At 45.3% G+C, this 20873-nt stretch overlaps 1 protein-coding gene across 1 annotated transcript; it reads right to left on the bottom strand.

Annotated features, from left to right (window-relative positions):
- Window positions 1-96: 96 nt before the first annotated feature.
- Window positions 97-19690, bottom strand: LOC111982072 (long-chain fatty acid transport protein 4-like). The gene is given in 15 exon segments (XM_024013611.2): window positions 97-285; window positions 1548-1694; window positions 2868-3032; window positions 3331-3468; window positions 8941-9067; window positions 9489-9698; window positions 10675-10700; window positions 10703-10782; window positions 10902-10941; window positions 10944-10999; window positions 12548-12617; window positions 12910-13068; window positions 13562-13956; window positions 16693-16854; window positions 19170-19690. Coding segments are annotated over 14 exon segments (1932 nt in total). The 5' UTR covers window position 16854; window positions 19170-19690; the 3' UTR covers window positions 97-127.
- Window positions 19691-20873: the final 1183 nt, after the last annotated feature.

The following is a 20873-nucleotide window of genomic DNA, read 5'->3' as shown; positions in this document are numbered from 1 at the left end:
GGGTTGTAAGAGTTAGGAGTTTTTCTGGGGGAGGGAGAGTGACTTCAGGAATAGGGTGTGTGTGTGTGGGGGTGGATGGGGTGATATTTGTTTTGGGGGGGGGGGCAAGAGTGATCAGATCTCACAGTTACAGTTTCTGCTTCCCTGAGATGATGCTGCTGTAGAGCTCCTGATGCAGCTCCACATAGCGCCCCCTGGTGGGGTCCAGGAAGTACAGTTTGTCTGATACCATGCTGGGGTCAAAACCGTCCCGTCGCATGTCTGTCTTCTGGAACTTATAGGTGCCTGGAGGAGGAGCAAGAGGGGAGAAGAGAGAGAGGGATGAGGGAGGGGTGAGAGCGAGAGAGAGAGAGAGAGGGAAAAGAGGGATGTATCTGAGACTGGGCTACTTRGGGGCTCATATTCAAATAGTCATAGAGGGTTGAATTAGAGACTCAAGTAGAACAGCTGATACAGGATCAGTTTTGTATTTTTAGATCAATATGAATAAGATTATATGGACAGAAGGGACCTGATCCTAGATCCACAGTCCTACTTCATCACTTCTTMAATACAGTCCCTGACCTCCCCCTGAGGATACAATATACACTGAGTGTACAAAACATTAGGAACACCTGTTCTTTCCATGACAAACTGACCAGGTGAATCCAGTTGAAAGCGATGATCCCTTATTATTTATTTATAGATTTTTTGTATTTTTTTTACCCCCAATTTAACTCCTTCGAAACACGACCCTGCCAAGCCGCACTGCTTCTTGACACACTGCTCACTTAACCCGGAAGCCAGCCGCACCAATGTGTCGGAGGAAACACCGTACAACTGGCGGCACCCGGCCCGCCACAGGAGTCACTAGAGTGCGATGAGACAAGGACATCCCGGKCGGCCYAACCCTCCCCTGACCCGAACGACCCTGGGCCAAACCCTCCCCTAACCCGGACAATGCTGGGTCAAACCCTCCCCTAACCCGGACAATGCTGGGCCAATTATGCACCGCCTCATGGGTCTCCCGGTCGCGGCACAGCCTGGGATCGAACCCGGGTCTGTAGTGACGCCTCTAGCACGGTGACTGCTGCACCACTTGGGAGGCCCCCTATGATCCCTTATTGATGTCACTTGTTAAATCCACTTAAAATCAGTGTAGATGAAGGGGAGGAGACGGGTTAAAGAATGAGACATGGATTGTGTATGTGTGCCACTGAGGGTGAATGGGCAAGACAAATTATTTAAGTGCCTTTTAACGGGGTATGGTAGTAGGTACCAGGCGCACTGGTTTGTGTCAAGAACTACAACGCTGCTGGGTTTTTCATGTTCAACAGTTTCCAACTTGACAACTGGGGGAAGCATTGGAGTCAACATGGGCCGGCATCCCTGTGGAACGCTTTCGACACCTTGTAGAGTCCATGCCCCGACAAATTGAGGCTCTTCTGAGAGCAAAAGAGGGGGGTGTGCAACTCAATATTAGGAAGGTGTTCATAATGTTTTGTATACTCAGTGTATAACGTAAGTAACAGATACTGTATAATGTATACATGTCCAACTGCACCCACCTGTCTTGTTGACCTCTTTGAGGAAGCGTAGGAAGACAGGTCGTGCGTAGGGTGGCAGAGCTTTCTCCAGATCCTTCCCAAACTTCTCCAGGTCTGTAGATCTCTCTGGATCTGCTACGGCGGCCATCCCAGCCTTCCCCTCAGCGCCTGAGACATGCAAAGGAAACATTTATGATTGTATAAAGCACTCAGCCTGCTACAGGGGTCTGAGTTAAAAAGTCACAGTCCCCTCTGCCCCGGACACACGCATCAGAAAACATAGTGATTTCAGAAAGTCACCTTGACTTTTTCCACCTTTAGTTTTTTWAATTTATTTCACCTTTATTTAACCAGGTAGGCCAGCTGAGAACAAGTTCTCATTTACAACTGCGACCTGGCCAAGATAAAGCAAAATGACAAAAAKAACAGTTACACATGGGATGTAAGAAGGTGGTATAGTCCCCTCAGTGCCTGATGCACCAGAAAACATGTTTTTATCACTGACAATTAATTGATGGTAACAGGCATCTGCATCTACATTCATCAAGTAGTTCACAACTGCTGTAAGAATCAAGGAGACAGTTGGAATTGCCATGAAAACATGCTGTAGTGATGACGTCATGGGCCACACAGCCCAAACCCGGTTTACTGCTGCTCAGTGCTCTTCACATTACGACCAGTAGGCTACACGGTTAACAACATCCTTGAAATAGAAAGTGCAAAGCAAAGCGCACACTCTTGATAATCCATTGACATTCAGAGCACTATCCCACTGGTCACACAGGTTGAATCAACTTTGATTTCACGTCATTTCAATGAAGTTACGTTGAACCAACATGGAATAGACGTTGAATAGACATTGAATAGACATTGAATTGACTTCTGTGCCCAGTGGGATAGTTCTTCTTAGGCACTTCTCCTCCTTTCACCAAAACTGGGGATCTGGGGTGAGTTTCCCGTAAGCTTTGTAGTTAACAGGGTACTTTATTTATCTCGACCACGCCGTCCCACACCACTCGTAGAACAGCAAAGCGCTTCATTTGACGCATTTAGTTTGTTCACACAGAAGAAACATCAATTGTTACTCTCTCTTGGATGTGTAGCTGAGTTGTCAACAGACAGAAATTAAGTGCCAGGTTAGCTAAGATCCTTTCTTTGGGGAAACTATGATACTCTGTGTATGAGAACTGTTGTACCCGTTTGGGCAGTGGGGAGTGGAAGCTGTTTGATTGGTTTTGGTGTCATGATAACAAAGACGATGTCCCCATTGTTATAAATTGAAAATCAATACAGACAAGGGTGTAAAAAGAGCTGTGTGGTGGTCTGGAGTGGTTACTGTACCTGGCACCTCCACTCCGTAGACTACCACGTCCTTCATGTCCAGCAGACGGCTCAGGGTTCCCTCCACCTCTGTGGTCGACACATTCTCTCCCTTCCAACGGAACGTGTCCCCTGTACGATCCTTAAAGTACATGTAACCGTACTGGTCCATGACTAGGACATCGCCTGGCGAGAGAAAGCAAACAGATCAGTAACAAAGCTGTGTGTTTGTATAAGTACATGTAACCATATTGGTCCATGATGAGGACCGACATTTTTATTTAGCCAGGACAGTCCACTCAGTAACAAATACCACTGTTTTCCAGACAGAGACTCATGAAATACAGTCAGCTTTGACTGGGCCAAGGTTCACCTCAGTAGTAGATCCCTCAACACCTCACTGTCAGAATGTGTGTGTGAGGGAGAGAAAGACAGACAGACTTTATTGATCTCTTTCAGTCTATAAAGTTAAATAGCTTCTCACCTGAGAGATAGGCAGTATCTCCCTTCTTGAAGACACTGTTAGCAGTCTTCTTGCTGTTGGCTCCTTCGTTCACGTAGCCGTCAAACCTTCTCAGGGGGTCTTTCTGATTGATCCTGCCTACCAACTGGCCGGGCTCACCTAGAGAGCGAGAGAGATAGATAAACTTGGATTTTTTCACAAGGACATATACAGGATACTACCCTCCACAACATGACTTTCACTCCAAATCAAAACTCCAAACCTACAACATGATTTTGGACAAAATTACATGGAAGGATTCCGACTACCAAAGATTCTTATTCTCAAGGACTATACAGCAAATGCTCTTGCAAACCAACAACCAGCAAAAGAAGCACAACAGAAACCTGAAAACACCATCCAACCTGGAACTGAGTGACTAATGTTTAGTCTGAAGCTACTTTTAAAGCCAAGACATTACAAAAATATATTTTACTTTGAGCTCTCCCTGTCCTCTACCGTGCCCTGATTGTATTACTGCTGATGATATCTGGAAATGTGCATGTACACTTTGGCCCATCTACTGTTGCTAGCCCCAATTCTGACTTGTGCTCTGATATCAGTTTCACCGATTTCTGCTCTCGTAAAAAGCCTGGATTTTATGCACGTTAACACTACAAGCTTATTACCTAAAATGGATAAATTGAAAGTGTGGGTTCACAGCTCCAATCTTGATGTGTAGGTCATTACTGAGGGTTAAGAAAGAGTGTTTTGAACACAACTTTTCTGGTTATGACCTTTTTCGGCAAGTCAGGTGCAGTGGAAATCTTTACCAAGAAACACATTCAGTGCTCTGTTGTCTGTCCCCAAACAATTTGAATAGCTGGTTTTAAGCATTAAACTTTCAAATAGCTCTTTGTTGAGTGTTGCTGGGGTTCATTGTCCTCCATCAGCACCGGCCTGTACCCTACCTGCCCTAAGCTCTCTCCTGGCCCCTTACACCAAGTCTGAATTTGTCCTGCTAGGTGACCCAAACTGGGGATTTGCTTAAACCACCTGACCAAGTCCTAAAGGAATGGGACTCACTAAATCTCTCAGATTATTACCAATCCCACAAGGTATGACTGCAAACAACCATAAAAGGCAACTCTCCTTGATGTTATCCTCGCAATCCTGATAGGTATCAGTCTGGTGTTTTCTGTAATGACCTTAGTGATCACTGTTTTACAGCCTGTGTTCGTAATGGCTGCTTGGTCATAGACGCTTGCTAAAAAAACTTTCATGAGCAAACCTTCATGACCTGGTCTCTGTAAATTGGTATAGAATCAGCTTGATCTGCTCTGTCGAAGATGCTTGGACCTAAAGTTTAAAGGAAGCTTTAAGTGTGCCTCCCTAGGCACAACTAGGGGTGCATATTGGGGAGTCCTGCAGCTCTGTCACACGCTGGGTATGTACATAGTCAATGGTAGGCTTCGAGGGGACTCCTACAGTAGGTACAACTATAGCTCATCTCTTGGCTGTAGTACTTTATCACTGACCTCAACCCAGAGTCTCCGAGAGCATTCAGTCAGCCCACTGATGCCCCTATCACAGCTAAATCACAGTCTACTTGAAAAGAGCAATAATCAACCATGAGGCATCAAAGCCAAAAGTACTGAATAATATTAAGAAATGCTATAGATGGAAGGAAAGTAGTGTGGAAACCTACCAAAAAACAAGTAGGCAACAACTAATTGAATCGCTTCTAGACAACTTCCTGGACAAAACGTTTCACTGTGATAGTGAAGGTGTAAACTTGGCAGTAGAAAACCTAAACAGTATATTTGACATTTCAGCTTCTCTAACAAATCAAAAAATGTCAAGCAGAAAACSTAAGAAAAGGAACAATGACAACTGGTTTGATGAAGAATGCATTGGGGGGGAAAAACACACTAAACAAACAGTTATTTATCCAAAATGGAGATGTATGGATCAAACTCCTAACTTTTTGGCTCTAAAACAATGAACAAACAGCAAAAACATATACATGACCAGACTTCTAGAAACTACTGGATTCTCCAATTAGAATTGAATGAACTTCAGGACAAAATACAAACCCTCCAACACAAAAAGGCCTGTGGTGTTGATGGTATCCTAAATGAAATTATAAAATATAGACCACAAATTCCAATTGGCTATACTAAAACTCTTTAACATCATCCTTAGCTCTGGCATTTTCCACAATATTTGGAACCAAGGACTGATCACCCCAATCTGCAAAAGCGGAGACAAATTTGACCCCAATAACTACAGTGGGATATGCGTCAACAGCAGCCTTGGGAAAAATCCTCTGCATTTTCATTAACAGCAGACTCATACATTTCCTCAGTGAAAACAATGTACGGAACAAATGTCAAATTGGCTTTTTACCAAATTACCATACGACAGACCACATATGATGCAGTTTGCAAGTTGAGTTTCCAAGCTGCCTTGCAACTGAGCCCAGATGTGTGCATCTTCCAGCCATCTGGGGAGGGTCGAGATTTTTTGTGCCACCTTGGGTGGTTTGGCACGATGTGCGTGGTTTGGCACGATGTGCGTGGTTTGGCACGATGTGCGTGGTCCACGATGTGCGTGGTTTGGCACGATGTGCGTGGTTTGGCACGATGTGCGTGGTTTGGCACAATGTGCGTGGTTTGGCACAATGTGCGTGGTTTGGCACGATGTGCGTGGTCCACGATGTGCGTGGTTTGGCACGATGTGCGTGGTTTGGCACGATGTGCGTGGTCCACGATGTGCATGCCAAGGATCGCTCTGACCATTCGGTCCGTGCAGCACTCTGCGCCACGCATGGCTCTTGTAATCTTGACATCCTTAATGTCATGCAATGTTATAATCCATCAGCCGCTTGTGCTTGGATCTTGGGCGCATCCATGTCATTTTGAACTTGTCTGAAGATGCTGTTGGTGATGGCGAGGCTATGCTCTGAGCATTTGCTCAGGAGTGGGAGCCCATGGTTCCCACTCCATCTTTAAAGGCGAAAGAAACGCACACCTATTTAGGCAAGGTGCTGGCTAGCGGAGTGGAACAACTATTTAGGCAAGGTGCTGGCTAGCAGAGTGGAACACCTATTTAGGCGAGGTGCTGGCTAGCGGAGTGGAACAACTATTTAGGCGAGGTGCTGGCTAGCGGAGTGGAACAACTATTTAGGCGAGGTGCTGGCTATTAAAATAGCATACAAAAAACATAAACGGGTAGCGTACAATCATAGATACAATTAGGCTACATAAGTCTACAAACATTTACAATAGCAAAATCACAATAATCACAAGAATGGCTTCAGATCAAAGTCTACGTTGAGACCGAAGGGAGCAAGGGTCTTTAAATTATCCCTATTATTGAATCTCTTGATCCTCTCCCTGAGAATACTTTGTTAGTTACTTTTGATGTTGAGTCGTTATACATCAATATTCCACACGAGGGCGGTATTGAAGCTATGGAACATTTTCTTCTGCAACGTGACCCTAATGAACTACCTTCCAGTGAATGCATTATAACATTGGCTGAAATAGTACTCACACACAACTACTTCATGTTTCTAAATGATTTCTTTCTTCAGACGAAGGGTACTGCTATGGGATCCCCCATGGCTCCTAACTATGCTCATTTGTATGTGGGTTACATGGAGAAACAGTCTAGAAACAGTTTTTTTTTAAAGTGTCACACTCCATCTTTGTAAATCACTCTTTGTCCGTTAGTGCCATCTTTTCCCACAAGGGAAATAAGCTTTTAAGATTTATTTTGTTATCTTGTCTGGCGCCCTTATGTCTGTATTATTATTATTTTTAAATAAAATCAATCAAAACCTAGCATTGAAGTCTCAAGAAATCATTAGTTGTCGGAGTAGAACTGCTCTTTCACATTGTCAGGGCTTGGTAATGTAGGTGCGTAGGCACTAATTATTGTGGCATGCCTGGTCTTGTTGAGAGGAATCCTGATTTTCACAAGGCTCATTTCTGCCAGAGGGTAAGTCATGCAGACGCCTGAGAAGGTTGGTCTACCCCATGTATTCTGTCCTCATCGTTTGGTTTCCCTTTCCAGAAAAACCTATAGCCACCTACTGGTTCAGTGATGGTGCCATCGTCGGCTAACCTCGTTTCACTCAGAGCTGCTATGTCGATCTTCAATCTGCTCAGTTCCCTGGACAGCCAGGCCAGTTTTTTTGATTAGGATCCCCATTAGCTGTTGCAACAGCAGCAGCTACTCACCGCTTTGCGTCGTGCCTAAGAACAACCCTTAGCCGTGGTATATTGGCCATATACCACACCCCCTTGTGCCTTATGGGTTAATTAACCCATAGGTGGGGTAGTGGTTGACAGGTGCCAGGGCGGGCCGGCACACCTCGTCTCTGGGGCCCACAACTGCTTCGAGATCTCCTGTAGTTTAGCCTGGGGTCTCTTGATACATGTTTCTTAGGGCCCCCAAAGACTAGGCCCGGCTCTGCACTGCATGTGTGGGTACGGATGTGGGGTAGGGATTTGGGTAGGGATGTGGGTACGGATGTGGGTACGGATGTGGGTAGGGATGTGGGTAGGGATGTGGGTAGGGATGTGGGTACGGATGTGGGTAGGGATGTGGGTAGGGTGGTGGGTAGGATGTGGGTACGGATGTGGGTAGGGGATGTGGGTAGGGATGAGGGTACGGATGTGGGTAGGGATGTGGGTAGGATGTGGGTAGGGATGTGGGTACGGATGTGGGTAGGGATGTGGGTAGGAATGTGGGTAGGAATGTGGGGTGGATGTGGGTACGGATGTGGGTAGGGATGTGGGTACGCAGACCCACAAGAAACTGCGGACCCTCATGATGAGTTCAAAGTTGCTATATCAGGCTTGCAGAGCATCAGGCTTGCACTGCATTCAGATTGGCAGGGTTAAGGTAGGGATACTAAAAAATAACCAGTCTGAAGAGAGTATTCTATAGGTATGCTATACTAAAACTAACCAGGTCTGAGAGAGTTTTCTATAGGTATGCTATACTAAAACTAACCAGGCTGAGAGAGTATTCTATAGGTATGCTATACTAAAACTAACCAGGTCTGAGAGAGTATTCTATAGGTATGCTATACTAAAACTAACCAGGTCTGAGAGAGTATTATATAGGTATGCTATACTAAAACTAACCAGGTCTGAGAGAGTATTCTATAAGGTATGCTATACTAAAACTAACCAGGCATGAGAGAGTATTCTATAGGTATGCTATACTAAAACTAACCAGGCATGAGAGAGTATTCTATAGGTATGCTATACTAAAACTAACCAGGCCTGAGAGAGTATTCTATGGTATGCTATACTAAAAACTAACCAGGCCTGAGAGAGTATTATATAGGTATGCTATACTTAAACTAACAGGCTGAGAGAGTATTCTATAGGTATGCTATACTTAAACTCCAGGCATGAGGAGGTATTCTATAGGTATGCTATACTAAAACTAACCAGGCCTGAGAGAGTATTCTATAGGTATGCTATACTAAACTAACCAGGCCTGAGAGAGTATTTCTATAGGTATGCTATACTAAAACTAAATCAGGCCTGAGAGAGTATTCTATAGGTATGCTATACTAAAACTAACCAGGCCTGAGAGAGTAATACTATAGCTATACTAGTAGTGACGTACCAGGCCCACAGGGGATGCAGACGCCATCGGGGCCTCTGATTAGCTCCATGGTCTCCTCATCTACCTTCACCAGTCTGATGGGGTAGATGAAGGGGAGGATCTGGCTGTTGAAGCCACATGCTCCTGTCTGTAACAGAGACAATACCATACTGTTATGGTCAACCCATCTAAAACCACTGAAACTCTGTTCAGCAACTGCTACACACATCGCTATGATACAGCAAAACAATGGGAGAATGGAGACAGACAGCATGCAGTCCAAATACAATACAAAGTGACAGAGGCCATCACTGACCACTAATACCCTCATTTTTACTTTGAGGATGAAATACCATAAGTGTTTTTATGTGCTTTGAGATGTGAAGTGAAAGCCATAATAAAGATCAACACTACACAGACGATGTTAAGTCCCTGGGACCACACACTATAGAAAAAGCAGGCCCTCAGAGCCAAAATGTCTGCCAATACCATAAAATAAACTATGAGAGCGTCCTCATTTGCTTTCAGCTCGTTGCTGTGAGATCCAAAATGTCCTCCTAGGGCCTCACCATGTTGTCGAAGTTTCCCAGGCTACAGTTGCACTCTGTGGCTCCGTAGAACTCTGCTATCTGTGGCACGTTGAAGCGAGAGGTGAACTCCTCCCAGATGGACTGGCGCAGGCCGTTACCGAGCGCCATACGGACCTTGTGTTTACCCTCTATGTCCTTTACCGGCTGGTTCAACAGGTACCGGCAGATCTCCCCGATGTACTGGACAATCTGCGGATCAGAGAGAAACAGTCAGTCAGTCACCAGCACAATGAGACGAGGGCGTATAAGTGAGGAACCCACACCAATCTACAGATCTAACTATTATATTATTATTCCCCAAATCTTTGGGTACATCTGTAGAACAACACAGTCTTATAATGCTGTCTACCCACATGACTTCATGTTTATACATTATACTGCTTTGACCACCTGAACAGACTTCCCGTAAAACCCTAATGGAAACCTAGTGGTAAACCCTAATGCTAAACCTAATGGTAAACCCTAATGGGTAAACCCTTAATGGGAAAACCCTAATGCTAAACACTAATGGTAAACCCCTAATGGTAAACCCTAATGGGTAAACCCTAATGGTAAACCCTAATGCTAAACCTAATGCTAAACCCCTAATGCTAAACCCTATGGTAAACCCATAATGGTAAACCCTAATGCTAAATCCTAATGGTAAACCCTAATGCTAAACCCTAATGTAAACCCTAATGCTAACCAATAATAGGTAACCCTAATGCTAACCCTTATGCTAAACCCTCAATGGTAAACCCTAATGCTAAACCCTAATGCTAAATCCTAATGCTAAACCCTAAGGTAAACCCTAATGCTAAACCCTAATGCTAAATCCTAATGTAAACCCTAATGGTAAACCCTAATGGTAAACCCTAATGCAAACCCTAATGCTAACCCTAATGCTAAACCCTAATGCTAAACCCTAATGCTACCCTAATGGTACCCTAATGCTAAAACTAATGCTAAACCTAATGCTAAAACTGCCTAATGGGAAACCTAATGTACCTCAAGCTAACCTAATGGAACCTATATCCTTGAGCTATCGCTGTAATAAACATCAACACAGTTGAACAGAGCAGTAACCCAAACATGCATCTTCTCTCTATCTGTCTCCTATTCTCTAGATAAGATCATACAGTCTCTGAGCTACTGGGAGTCAGCTAGCAGCGTGTCTCTGTCTCACCGTGCAGTTGTACTTGGCACAGTCGTCCAGAACCGGGAGGCAGAGAACTTCTTCTTGATGACCACCGTCATGCCGTGGATCAGGCACTGCCCCACGCGACAATGTTTCCTGAGAGAGACATGCACACGTGTTTCAGAACAACTTACAATGGACACACACACACACACACACACACACACACACACACACACACACCACACAACACACACACACACACACACACACACACACTGTTACCTGCAGAGTGGTAGAGGGGTAGGCAATCTACAACACATCATCAGGCGTCATACCGAAGCCGTAGTATACCAAGGCCATGCGGTAGTACCTGTCAAACACAGGTGAGAGAAAGAGTGAATTAGAAGACAGGATAAGAGGGAAAGATAGAGATCCAAAGAGCGAGAAAGAGCTCCAGAGAGCGAAAAGAGAGGCTCCAGAGAGAGGCGAACTCCAGAGAGAGAGCCCAGAGAGAGAGCGAGCTCACAGAGTCAGAGAGCGAGAGACTCCAGAGAGAGAGCGAGCTCCAGAGAGAGAGCGAGAGCTCCAGAGAGAGAGAGGCTCCAGAGAGAGAGAGAGCTCCAGAGAGCGAGAGAAGCTCCAGAGAGAGAGAGAACCCAGAGAGTGAGCGAACTCCAGAGAAGTGAGCTCCAGAGAGAGAGCGAACTCCAGAGAGTGAGCTCAGAGAGAGAGTGAGCTCCAGAGAGAGACGAGCTCAGAGAGACGAGAGACGAGAGAGCGGAGCGGCGAGAGCTCCAGAGAGAGAGCAGAGCTCCAAGAAGAGAGAGCTCCAGAGAGAGAGAGCTCCAAGAGAAGAGCTCCAGAGAGAGAGTCCGAGGCAGAGGGGAAGCTCCAGAGAGAGAGAGAAGACGACGAGAGCAAGAGCTCCAGGCGACGAGAGAGTGATCCAGGGAGCTCCAGGGAGAGAGAGCGCTCCAGGGAGAGAGAGAGCGCTCCAGGGAGAGAAGAGAGAGGCGGCATTCACAAGAGCGAGAGCGAGCTCCACAGAGCACGAGAGAGAGCCTCCACAGAGAGAGCTCCAGAAAGAGAGCGAGCGAGGCCAGAAGAGAGCCAGTCAGCTCCAAGAGAGCGAGCTCCAGAAAGAGACAGAGAGAGCGAGTGAGCTCCAGAGAGCGAGACTCACAGAGAGCTCCAGAAGAGCTCCACAGAGAGCCAGAGAGAGAGCTCCACAGAGAGCAGAGAGAGAGCGAGCTCCACAGAGAGAGAGAGAGTCCACAAGAGCGAGAGAGCTCCACAGAGCGGTCCCCGAGAAGCCAGAGAGTCCCAGACGAGCTCCACAGAGAGCGAGAGAGCTCCACAGAGAGCGAGAGAGCTCCACAGAGAGCAGAGACTCCACAGAAGCGAGATGCCACAGACAGAGCACAGAGAGAGCTCCACAGAGAGAGCTCCACAGAGAGAGCTCACAGAGAGAGCTCCACAGAGAGCTCCACAGAGAGCTCCACAGAGAGCGCGAGAGCGAACACACCACAGACAGAGAGAGAGAGACAGACAGACAGAGACACAGAGACAGAGAGAGAGAGAGAGAGAGAGAGATACACAGAGAGAAGAGATACAGAGAGAGAGAGAAGAGAGAGATCAGAGCAGGGAGAGCAGAGATCACACGAGAGAGAGACAATACAGAGAGAGACTAGATAACAGAAGACTGCAGAGAAGATACAGAAATAGAGACAGATATCAGAGGAGAGAGAGAGATACAGAGAAATAGAGAGAGATACAGAGAGAGAGAGATACAGAGAGAGATACAGAGATACAGAGAAATAGAGAGAGATACAGAGAGAGAGAGATACAGAGAGAGAGAGATACAGAGAGAGAGAGATACAGAGAGAGAGAAGAGAAATAGGAGGTCCAGAGTGCGTACCTGCTGTGCACCACGATGGCAGCTTTGGGCATCCCGGTGGTCCCAGATGTGTAGATGTAGAACAGACGATCTGGAAGACAGACATATGGGGAGAAATCAATAAAAACATACAACAGACACACAACAGAAAACAGTGGAGAAAGCAGTAAAACTAGGGGCTTGATTGATCTTGCCTGCCTAGCGCAATGGAATACTCCAGAAATTGCAAACACTGCACTTTAGACAGGTTCAATCAAGCACTAAAACGTTTTGGAAAGAAAAATACTATCCGAGTCCAGGTCTGGCTCCTTATAAACTGACTGAGTATGATTGGACAGACTGTTTGACTGACTGAGTATGATTGGACAGATTGATTGACTGACCAGTGAAGCAGCGGTCTGGGCGGATGGGCAGGTGGGTCGGGGCGGCATCCAGTAGAGGCTCCAGGCACTCTGTCCCTGCAGGGACACGTTTGGGGTCCCAGTCCCCTGAACACAGCATCTGTACTGTCTTCCCCATGGAACTGTGGACCTCACACACCGCTGTAGGATAGAGGGAGGGAGGACAGGGAAGAGAGAGAGCAAGGGAGAGAAAGGGAGTGGGAYGTAGAGAGAGAAAGAAAGGGGGCGATAGGGAGAGAGAGATGGAGAGCGAGACAAGACAGGAAAGTGATCTTAAAGTTAATGTCACAGAAACAGAGAATCAAATAAACCCTTATACTGGTTTCCCAGACTCAGATTAAGCCTAGTCCGAGACTAAAAAGAATGTAGTCCAGCATTAGTCTAATTCTACAGTATGTCCAGGAATGGGCCTTTAGCATGTACAATTTCCTTAAATAAAGATTTACAGCCCCCTGTCCATCCCTCCATCCACTACCTCCCTCCATCCGTCACTCAAACAATCCCTCCAGCCACCTGTCACTCAGCCACTCCCTCCATCACCCATCCTCCCTCCATCCCGCCACTCCCTCCATCACCCATCCTCCCTCCATCACCCATCCTCCCTCCATCCTTCCACTAACTCCCCTGGTCTCACCCTCGGTCAGCTCGCTGCCGAACACCACGGCCTTAGCGTTTGAGATGGTGACGCAGTGCACCAGGGCCTCCAGCCGCAGGTTAAAGTTGATCAGAGCAGCCTCCACTCCTATCTTGGCCATGCCCAGCCAGAGGCCCACGTACTGGGACCGGTTCTCCATGAAGAGAGCCACCACATCCCCTTCCACAAAGCCTCTCTGGAGCAGCAGGTTGGCTACGCGGTTGGAGTACTCATCCAGCTGCCGGAAGGACCACTTCTCGCCCGTGCCCTCGAAAATGAGCGCAGTCTTGTCCCCATGGCGACGGACCGTCTCGGCGAAGATCTTAGGGAGGGTGTTTCGTTCCTTCAGGTGACGATTGACGTTTGACTTCACCTTGAGGAGGACGCCTGCCGCACTGTGGAGGAGAGGGAGGTTAAAGTAGGGCTGAGAAACAACAACTGAGAGAACTAAGAGCCTAAAGAGAACGGGACGTTAATCTGAACGTAGAGACATGGTGGTAAACCAGCCGGACGTGCATGCCCTAATGAACACAACCCTGACGTTGTTTTGCATGGTTTTCCTGARGAAATAGCAGCTGGTGTGAAGTACACTGTGAGGAAGCAATAAACTACATTAAGCAATCTATGATGAAGCAATACATGTTTTGTTTCTGGGATCAAAGTTCAAATCCAGAAAAAGCTTCCAATTTACATTGAGAAACAAATACGCTGATAAAACTGGAGCATGTCATTTTATAACTGTGGCAATTCTTGAGCAAACAGACATTAATGTCCATTTAAAGACTCATTAGTGCAACAGCGGCTTTGAGTTGTAAAATATTGTAACACCAAGGTTTGTTTCGCTCTCCAGGACAAAGTCTAAATAAGCAATAAAAACAGGTTAGGATAATAGAGGACATTTTCAGAAAGCTATACATGCCTCCTGCAAGTCTTTTTCTGTATGATTTTAGTGGGAGTAGTACTCTTTGTATTTTACTGTATATAAAAGTTATACTCTTTGTATTATTTGTATTCATAAGCCATACAGGTCCATCAAGGTTTGGGGTTGTCCCTCTGAACAGGCAGGTTTAACGGAAACCATTCCTTTGGGGTGAGTCACTCAAGGGGTACGAGGCGTCTCTCCAACCAGTGACTACTTCCTCTTAACTTTTATTACTAAACTGTACAGTAGGGTAAAGGGAAACAGAGGCCCTCACATGAGTCTCACAATAACGGCCAGTCACCACTACTACTCTTTTAACACTATCGTGAGGATCCAAACTGTACTGTGGTGGCTCAAATATTTTATTTATTTATTATTATTTTTATTTTACCCCCTTTTTCCTCCCCAATTTCATGGTATCCAATTGGTAGAAGTTACTGTCTTGTCTCATCGCTACAACTCCCGTACGGACTCGGGAGGGGCGAAGGTCGAGAGTCATGCGTCCTCCGAAACACACCTCAACCAAACGGCACTGCTTCTTGACACAATGCACATCCAACCCGGAAGCCAGCTGTACCGATGTGTTGGAGGAAACACTGTACACCTGGCGACCGTGTCAGCGTGCACTGCACCCGGCCCGCCACAGGAGTCGCTAGTGCGCGATGAGACAAGGATATCCCTGCCGGCCAAACCCTCCCTAACCCGGACGACGCTGGGCCAATTGTGCGCCGCCCCATGGGCCTCCCGGTCGCGGCCGGCTGTGATACAGCCTGGATTCAAACCAGGGACTGTAGTGACACCTCTTGCATTGAGATGCAGTGTCTGAGACCTCTGCGGCACTCGGTCTAAGACATGATACGGTTTATTCCATTAGGGACAAACGTGTCGGCCACACGGGTTTCATCAGTGTCGTAGATGAATCACATAATAAACCAACCTATAAAGTCATTTATTTATTATGTGATTAATCTATGACACTGATGAAACCCGTGTGGCCGACACGTTTGTCCCTAATGGAATAAACCGTATCATTTATTATTGCTTGAATGTGCAACTACTTGCACACTCATCTTCTGCACATCTATCACTCCAGTGTTTAATTGCTAAATTGTAATTATTTCGCCACTACGGCCTATTTATTGCCTTACCTCCCTAATCTTACTACATTTGCACACACTGTATATAGACTTTTCTATTGTGTTATTGACTGTACGGTTGTTTATCCCATGTGTGTTGTTTGTGTCGCACTGCTTTGATTTATCTTGTCCAGGTCGCAGTTGTAAATGAGAACTTGTTCTCAACTGGCCTACCTGGTTAAATAAAGGTGAAATAATATATATTTTTTAATTGAAAGTGAGATAGGACATTACTTTACTTCTCTGAATAATCAGGTCGACGCACCACCAACTTCACTCCAAGTAAGGGCTTTTCTTGTATTGTGGTAACAACTGATTCCCCTTCCCCAATCCAGACACTTCAGAACATTGAAGAGTTACTACACCAATCCAGACTTTCGGATCAGAACATTGAAGAGTTACTACACCAATCCAGACTTTCGGATCAGAACATTGAAGAGTTACTACACCAATCCAGACTTTCGGATCAGAACATTGAAGAGTTACTACACCAATCCAGACTTTCGGATCAGAACATTGAAGCGTTACTACACCAATCCAGACTTTCGGATCAGAACATTGAAGCGTTACTTGGGTGCAAGGGGAAGTACCTGTCACCATGGTGAACAGATCACAACACTAGCTAGCTTTGAATGTGAACTCGTAACACAAAGAAACCTCAGCACCTGTCTCTCTCATCTGTCTGCTTTGTCTTTGCTCTCTCCGCCACGTTTAGTCTCGTTTGTCCTTGAGCATTCCTCCATACATGACTAACTCAACATTCCATTCTGTAACACACGTGAGCGTTTGTCTCCTCTGTGGCACATTCCTCCTTGTCTTACAGGAATGTGCTGCTTTTCTTTTTGTAGACAATGAAACTCCTATAGTCCTAACTTAAAGTCCTATTAAAGTCCTATTCTAGTACTAACCATGGTGAAGGTATCTGTTGTCTAAATGTATTGGTTGTTTAACGCCATTAAAACTCGAGGAGCACTGACGCACGTGTTTCTGTAAACGTGCTTCTGACTTGCAGACAGGTGTAGACAGGTCCACACTGACACACACCCAACATCCCACACTATACGTCCACTCACTGTAAATCTCTGCTGATGGTTTTGGCGAAAATGAGTAGGAACTTCCAGCCTCCAGAGCCCAGGTAGAAGATGAGGATGGAGGGGAGGACCTGGAACCAGGGCAGGCCCACCAAGAGACGGAGCAGGAAGAGGAGGACGGTGCAGCAAGCCAGGCGCATCATCCTTGAGAGAAATAAAGACAAGTCACCGTTAATGTCATCATGTTACATCCATTTTCTAGACTTAGAATAACGAGTCTCGATCAATGGTTCCATATTTCTGAAAAAGAGTTAGTCAATTTGGCTTTTGCAAAGGACACCTTGCTTCCTTGTTTCCGTCCCACGAAACAAACGTTTAACAAGCTGTTCTAAAGCTTGAAAAACTATCATTATAAATGACAAAACACGTTCACTTTTTTCTCTCTCTCTTCTGTTCTAGCACAAAGGTTGCACTCACTGTGAACCTGTGGTGTGTGGTGTGTGGTCTTCTCTACTTCCTTAGTTGAAAGCACTTGTAGTGCTCTCTGGATAGGAGTGCCTACTGAATTACTAGCTAATATATAAAATATACCCTTACAATAGGTCTACAGCCTACAGTCTGACCTTTTGCACTAGATGAGTGTCACCACCAGGTATGGTAATTCATTTAACCTCTTACTGCAGTGGGCTAAATCAGGGCCAAACAGAGTGATTCTTGGTAGTCTTAAACAAATCTACTTTGAAACAAAAGTATCCACCTCACACACATTGTTATGGGCTTAAAAAAAGAGACCTGTACCTTGTCAGGTATAGAGTTGAAATGTATTCAGTTTTGAGTTTGCATCCCAATATTACACTTTATATACATCACAGAAGACTGAAATATAACAAAACTGTTTGACATAGAAAGACAGGAATTTCATTAAAAAAGTAATTATGAAAAATATGAATAACTTTCCACCCAAGAGGCCAAAGAGGGTGCTATTGGTCATTGACTACAGGAAAGGGCTACAGAGGGTGACCAAAAACAACCTCTGCTACCTTCAAGCCTTTCCTGAGCAGGAATCACATCTAGTTGTAGATCAGTTCAGTTCATCCAGGGTTTTCTCCATCAGGGGAGAGGGGCCTCACTTTCTCTGTTCTAAATCCCTAAATCCCAACAAATACACCATGACAGCGCAATACACAAGGGGTGGAACAGTGGCCCTTTATCCCCCTCCCCTTTAAAAGGTGTTCCTATTTATTTATCACTTCCAGATTTAGACCACTACATGCAATTATGGATAGGCCCTATGCTTGTCTGTCTCTGCAAGGTCCAGTTTGTGACTGTTCTGACCTAAGAAGTCTTCCTGGCCAGGTACCAGGCCAGCACCACAGTCGATGTAAAAACTAGGCCAAAGGTACATTAGGTATATGTTGGTATCAAAGAATTATAAAATTGGCTTTGGACCAATAGCGTCATGTCGGTATGCAGCACCGGAGAGAAATGTTGTTTATTATGGTTCTTGTCTGGACATCCTGTCCATTTACAGCACAAGCTTGGGCTCACAGATGACATTAAAATAGATGATTTACTGTCGGACTCAGAGACTAGAGCCAGCACAGATCCAGAGGACACATGCGGTAACAATAGTTGGTACCTGTGTCAACAATAGCACATCATTTTTGTTTATGAGATATATATTTCCGTTATGAAGGGGGAGCAGAATTAGTTATGATCGCGTGCGTCAAAGTGCTCATCATCATGCGAAACGAGGGATATTACATGCTCTGTCTGGCCAACATGGCAATACATACATTTATAATGTAGCTAAGGCTATGGCCCTCAATAGAGGGTGAAACATTGCTGCGATTAAATAATATTACTATTTACTTGGCTATAAATCATCATCATCCAACATCAGAAAAAGGTGAATGTTTAATAACCTGATCTATAAACTATATGGTTTAACGCACCGTAGCGTTATAGAAGCAGCAGTACTGCGGTAGTGGCGAGAGAGGCGTGCTCACTGCTGATGGGAAATACATCAAATAAAAAAGCTCGAGCCCATCACCAGCAGCTACGCCATGTGCGCGAGCCTACCAAATATAACCTAATCAGAACAGTTACATCTCCATTCGATCGTACGTACCCGTTGTCCATTTATGGTAAGATGATAAGTGGAGCGCAACGAACGGCACACTAGACTGGAGTGGTGGCTATCCTGTAGCCTCTAAATGTATTGTGTCAACGCTGCTGACTGTATCCCGTTTTCCGCCAACTGCACTCTTGGCACTGATCGCTGTATAACGTTAGGGTAGGCCTACAAAACGGAAAATAAATGGTCCAACAGAATCAAACCTGGTCCATTCAAACACAGGCTTTCTTCCATATATACACTGGCAAGGTTGATAAAGGACAGTTGGGTGAAGCCTGAGCTATTCAGACTTCACTAGGCTAGGCTACTAAATAGGCTAATAATGGATCCGGAAACCCAGACCATTGAATGATATAGAAATTACAAGTGTTATGAGGCCTACCTTGTTTCACGTCCCCCACAAACACAGTAATGTGCGTATTACACCGGACGTGGAACTTGTTTTGTACAATTCCACCTTGATTGCTTTAGCAAAACCTTCCACCGCTCTGGCGTCTACTTGCACATTGACAGACACAGGGGTCTCCGATAACAGCGCATTGCCACCCCTCCGGCGTATTTATATCAAATTTGCCTGCCTCCTTGGTTCGACTTTGCCTCTATATAAATCATCCGTTCATTCCTATCGCCAGTACAATTTTTTCAGTTTCATTGTAGCAATAAACTCGCTCGCTACAGTAATTCGAATGACCTTATCATTTTTCTTAGTTGAGCCGTCCTCCGTATCCACCGGTATTATGTGTAAGCAGCGAAGAAAGACTAGCGCTAGGACCAATCAAATTACCCATAGTTTATAATTGCTTCCCATAGAGGTGGAGCTTGCTACAGCATAAATTTCACAATCAAGGAAATGTGGCCCTTCTTTCGACGAGTGAGTGCACGCCTCATTCCAGCTGGTTGTGACACCGACACGGGCCTGCTGCAGGACTGTGTGACGCGCATTAAACCCACATAGCTACAAATCCTATGGGTGGGGGAGATTTGCGTATACAGTCATACCACCACCACTCGAGGAGCCGCTGGTGAACGTTGGAACTGTACCAGACCTGCGCATAACGGCAGTTCTATTCTTCCTATAATAAAACACTGGCCTCCACTAGAGCGCAACGACGCAGCATTGGCACAGTTTGGATGCTCGGATATGGACCGAGGTGCAGAGTTCAGAAAGGCATTATTTTTACACCATAACCACATAGTTCTATTGCAGTACAGTAAGTCACTGCAGACAACTGAATATTTAAAAAGACTGCTAAAATGATCACAGGGTAACATTTGATCATTACAGAAAGCCCTTTTTGACTAGTATCATACAATTCGTATTCAATGAGGGTGCCTAGCGGTTGCTTGCTATATCCTATTTCTACAGCATGACAACATGTACAGTATAAAAACCTGTCCAGGACAGTGCAGGGTCAGAGGACACTATTCTTTTCGAGAAATGCAGAAGATCAGATAACAAGAGAAGACACCAGTAGGCATAGCCTACTAATCATTGAATCATCTGGGAGGTGCAGCAGCACTTCTAACAGTCACTAAGTGCCCAAGACAACACGTTATCAGTGTTTTCCCACATAGATTACGGGGAAACGCCTCATTCTCATTCGGTGACCTTCACAACTTCCTCCTACAATAGGAGCCAATGTGGCTGTGGACTAGCATAGAGTAGACAACCTCTAAAGACACTGCACTCTCAGAAGAAAGGGTTCCTAAAGGGCTCTTCGACTGCTCCCACAGGATAAACTTTTTGGGTTCCATGTAGAACCCTCTATGAAAAAAAGTGTTCTACATGGAACCCAAAAGGGTTCTTTAAAGAGTTAACCTATGTGGACAGCCGAAGAACCCGTTAAAGTCCTAGATATCACCTTTTTACTAAGAGTGTGTAGATAGAGAAGAGGACATATCACTTTCTCTCTGTACACGCACCCATGACATAATTTGCAGACAAAAATAAAAGCATCTGATAATACAAATGTAGGAACATTTATATTGCAAAAGTATTATCTTTTTATTGGATTTTTTAACCTTCCAGAATAACTTAATTAGAAAATAACACATTTATACTGCAAAAGTATTATCTTTTTATTGT

This window comes from Salvelinus sp. IW2-2015, linkage group LG20 (genome assembly GCF_002910315.2).
Source record: "Salvelinus sp. IW2-2015 linkage group LG20, ASM291031v2, whole genome shotgun sequence".
NCBI lineage: Eukaryota > Metazoa > Chordata > Actinopteri > Salmoniformes > Salmonidae > Salvelinus > Salvelinus sp. IW2-2015.
This window is presented reverse-complemented; position numbering and strand designations above follow the sequence as displayed.